The sequence below is a fragment of the Rousettus aegyptiacus genome, unplaced genomic scaffold (assembly GCF_014176215.1).
Source record: "Rousettus aegyptiacus isolate mRouAeg1 unplaced genomic scaffold, mRouAeg1.p scaffold_m13_p_13, whole genome shotgun sequence".
Lineage (NCBI taxonomy): Eukaryota > Metazoa > Chordata > Mammalia > Chiroptera > Pteropodidae > Rousettus > Rousettus aegyptiacus.
Genome location: NW_023416288.1, coordinates 66282155 through 66286460, shown reverse-complemented (window position 1 = coordinate 66286460; position 4306 = coordinate 66282155). Strand labels below are relative to the sequence as shown.

Sequence of the window (4306 nt, the reverse complement as noted above, 5' to 3'; positions counted from 1 at the left end):
GCCGTATGACTTGGGCAGTTATTTAACATCTTTGGACATCAGTTTCCCTGCCCTCATCTACGAAAGGAGTTGTTAGAGGTTTAAGTAAATGTGTGTGTAGGTACATATATGTGTATATATACATATCATATGTGATATGTATTACCTTATGAGATATATTGATATGGATATTTACTTAAGATTATATATACCTAAGATATATTGATTAAGATATATTTGAATATATACATATATTTAAGATTTTAGATACATGTAATAGAGTAGTTCCTGGAAGGTGGTGCCACTCATATATTAACTCTTAGTATAATACTTTATCATTTCTACATCAACCACTAATGAGCAACAAAACTGATTGATAAGATGGTTCTTTACTTTCTCTTCTTTGTCTTTGAAAGTTCAAAACATCACTTTGTAAGAAGTCTAGTAAAGACAGAATGAGAACCCCTCAAGCAAGGTGCTGAGTTAATAGACAGGATAATTACTTTCTGAATACATATCAACAAGCTCTTTGTAGAACTAGCAGAGGGACTCTTTAATGGGCTTTTGTTTTAGAGATGATAGATTGAGATTCTAGGGACAGGCCAGATGAGAGCCATCATAGAAACTGCCTCTCATAGCCTATTATTAAGACGGTAGCCTTGCAAATAAATACAATTTCATAAATCAAAACGCAGGAATGCGAGCTTTATAAGGACAGAGATTTTGTTTGCAGTGGGTCACTATTTTATCTGCAGAGTTCAGACCAGTCAAATAGAAGGTGTTCGGTTACTATTTCTTGAATGAATTGAACAAACCTTGATCTTTCCTTGAACTATTAGAAGCAAAACAAACGATCACAGGCTTTTCCACTTCCTGACAGATTTCAGACCTTGAGAATGCTGGTAAACAGGTAACTGAGGCTGAAGGGCAGCATATGAAGAACATGGGTACATATGTCCATGTAGCAAGTATTTCAAAAGTCATGGATTTGGTGAAGTATTCGCAGGAATGTGTGATGTGGAGTGGTGCCACACTTACCTCAGACTCATGTTCATGTGTTAGGTTTGAATTATAAATATTTTGTTCAGCATCTGCCTAACTTCAGTATCTATACTTACAGTTTTTTCTCCCCAGGGTTTTCAGAAATCTTTCACCTGTGACCATGTGTCATAAAGTGACACTTTTACTCTCTGCAAATATTTGGCTTAATTTTAAGAATTTCTGTACAGCTTTGACTGGCTAAAAAAAATCAGTTTGATATGATCCATTTTACAGGTGGGGTTGATTTTATAGCATTACTTATAATTTAGCTCACAACCTCAGATAGTGGAATAAAATAATATACCAGTCTCACGATTACATCTGACTTAACCAAGTCTAAATACATATTCATTTTTACTGCCATAGCAAACATTTTTTTGAGAACAGAAAGTCCTCTTTTATAGCACAGGCAAGCTAATAATTTGAATAAGAAACTATTCATTTCTGCACACTTTAAGTTTTCCTAATTATCTTTGTAATGAAAATTGAAAAGGCATTAGTCATTCTTGGTTGAGCCACACTCAGTTCAACTTGTTTTTTTCAATATAATAAAAATAGCAAACAACCTTAAAGTACATTATTAATGATTAGGCATGATTTCTTTAAATGGTTTACATCATCTTATTTAACTTTGGAACTTCTAGACATTAATAATGAGTCACCAAAAAGCTATCATAGATCTATAATGCACATTATAAATCAGGTGTGGTCCAAGAACTCTGTGCGGGCCCCCAGAAGGAAAAAGAAAAATGTTTACAAGTGAGCCATGGCAGAAATGCACTGAAAACACTCATCTGTATTTACAGAAAACAATTAGGTGTAATGCAATTAGGGTGACATTCAGGTTCATTTTATTCCAAGGAACTGTTTCTACTCTTGAAACTCCATGTAGAAAAAGTCCTTGTGGATATAACACTATTGAGGGTGGTAAAATTTCACTTGGCCCTTGGGAATGTAAGGTAGACATTTTACATTAGTGTACAGTAACAAAAATTTCAGCCATAGATAACACAGGATCTGATCAACGTTAACACACTTGGTGTTTAAGGCTAAGTCATGTTGGAAAGCAATCATTTCCAGGATGGAGATCAAATATCTTAACACAGTGTCACCTGTTGGAATTGCTAGAAAAGATTTATTTAAAAATCATTTCATAGACTGTATTTTCACATTCGTTAGTTTCTTTTCACTTGTGTGCTTGACGGAGGCACTTGAAGAGCTAATGACTGTAGTCCCAGGGGTACAAGACACTGAGTTTCAGCAATCACTGATAAATATGGCAAGGAATTAAAGCGAAATTAAAAAGAAAATAAGTGCATCATTAATTCAGAAAATGTCCCTAATCTTGTAAAAATCACAGGTCTCTCTTAAAAAAAAAAAAAGGAAAAAATTTAGTAGCTATCACCCACCAACACCCAAATAAGTGAATACTACAGCTTTACAATGTTAAGGTATAACGGTTTTGCTGTTTGGGTTTTAAAATATTGATGAGTTTAATATTTTGAGTTATGTTTCAAAGTACTGTACTATGCATAGGTTTCGAATTGTCAGAAAAACTAAAATATCGAATAAAACATGTTGGAAGAGTTTAGTAAAATGTATAAAAATTAAAAGGCTAAAAAAACCTCACTCTTTTAAACTTGTAAAAATAAATCGCATTCGCTCGTGGGAATCCAGAGGCTTTTTTTTTTTTTTTTTTTTTTTTTTTTGTCTTAGTTAGTTGGTCTGTACTGCACCCGCCACAACGCGTTGGAAAGTAGGTCCTGGTACACACTAAGGAATATCCAACCAGGTAAATACATCAGAGTGATGAGACCCATGAAATTGAGCGGGTAGTGAGAATAGTCCCAGGAACAAGCGCTGCACATGCGGAGTCCCAGACCCCAGGACAATTCCCACACGTAGATGAAGATCACGTAGATAGGCACCCGCTTCCAGGTGCCCCAGCCGCATCTACAGTATAAGTGGAAGTAGAGCTTTTCCACCACGAAACTGCAGCTGCCATACATAAAGAAGGACCAGAGCGATGTATGGCCGCTGGTTGCCCCGTGCCCCAGCCTCAGCACGTTAAAGAAAAAGGTGAAGAAGATCTCATCCAAAAAGCCGTGCATTCCGAAGAAAAGAAAGCGGAGCAGGTCCGGTAGCCCCTGGCTGGGGGATCCTTGGGTGCTCCTTGGGTCACGGGGTCGCCGCTGCCGGGCACCCGCCGCCGCAGGGACTCGGGCTCCGGGAGGGGCGGGGGACGCGCCCAGTTGTTGCTGCTGCTGCCGCTGCGGCCGGTACTGCAAGCACAGGAAGCGCTTCAGGAACACTTGCGAGTGGTAGAGCGCCAGCATGTACTGCAGCGCCAGGTCCAGCGCCCCCGGCGCCACCGCGCCGGCCCGCCCGCCTCCCAGGCTGAGCAGCAGAACCTGGCCCGCCAGGGTCTGCAGCCCCACGTGCGCCGAGGGGTAGAGGAGGAAATTGAAGACGAAGGCGCTAGGGCAGCGCCACTGCTGTAGGTAGACCTTCTCCAGGGCGAAGTGGGTGAGCGAGTGCAGGAGGCAGCTGTAGGGCGACGAGAAGCCCAGCATCCGGCGGTCCGGACTGCGAGCGAAGCGCTGCGCGCAGGACACGAGCACGTCCAGGGTGATCCCGTGCATCCCGTAGAAGTAGAGGCGCATCCAGGCGGGCAGCGCGGCGCCCTCGGCCCGCGCCTGGGCAGCGGACAGAGGCTCGGGGCGGCTGGGCGCAGCCTCCCCTCCCAGTCCTCCGGAGGCCCCCAGACTCCGCGTCGCGCCGCCCCTCCGCGCTGGACCCTGGCGGTCCGCGTCGCTGCCCGCCATGAGCTCCGATGCTGCCCCGGCGCCCGAGCCCGCGCCGCCGCCGCCGGGAGCGCGGAGCCGCGGGGTGCAGGGGCCTAGCCCCGCGCCGCCTCCCAGCCGCTGCCAGCCCCCGGGGGGCGCGCGGGGAGCTCCGTCCTGGACGCGGCCCGGCGGCAGCGGGAGCTGGTGCGCTCCGGGAACGCGCGGCCGCCGGGCTCACGGAGTCCCCCCGCCGCGGCCCCGTCCCGCCCTCCCCTCCAGTCCGGGGGGAGGTGCCGCTGGCCCGCTCCCGCGCTCACCCTACACGGCCTAACAAGCCGGGGCTGCGAGGAGGAATGCCGAGGCTGGTGCAAACCCCATCTCCGCGGCTCAGCCCCGCCGCCTCTGCTGTAAGCTCTTCAAGCGTAACGCGAGCAGCGACGCCCCTTCTCCCTGCCCTCCCCATACCACACTTCTCCAGTCTCGACCTCTCCCGCCTTTGC

General features: G+C 46.1%; 1 protein-coding gene across 1 annotated transcript; it reads right to left on the bottom strand.

Annotated features, from left to right (window-relative positions):
- Window positions 1–321: 321 nt before the first annotated feature.
- Window positions 322–3856, bottom strand: TMEM229A (transmembrane protein 229A). Its single transcript, XM_016125148.2, has one exon. It carries the CDS (start codon window positions 3843–3845, stop codon window positions 2733–2735), a length of 1113 nt encoding a protein of 370 aa, XP_015980634.2. The 5' UTR covers window positions 3846–3856; the 3' UTR covers window positions 322–2732.
- Window positions 3857–4306: the final 450 nt, after the last annotated feature.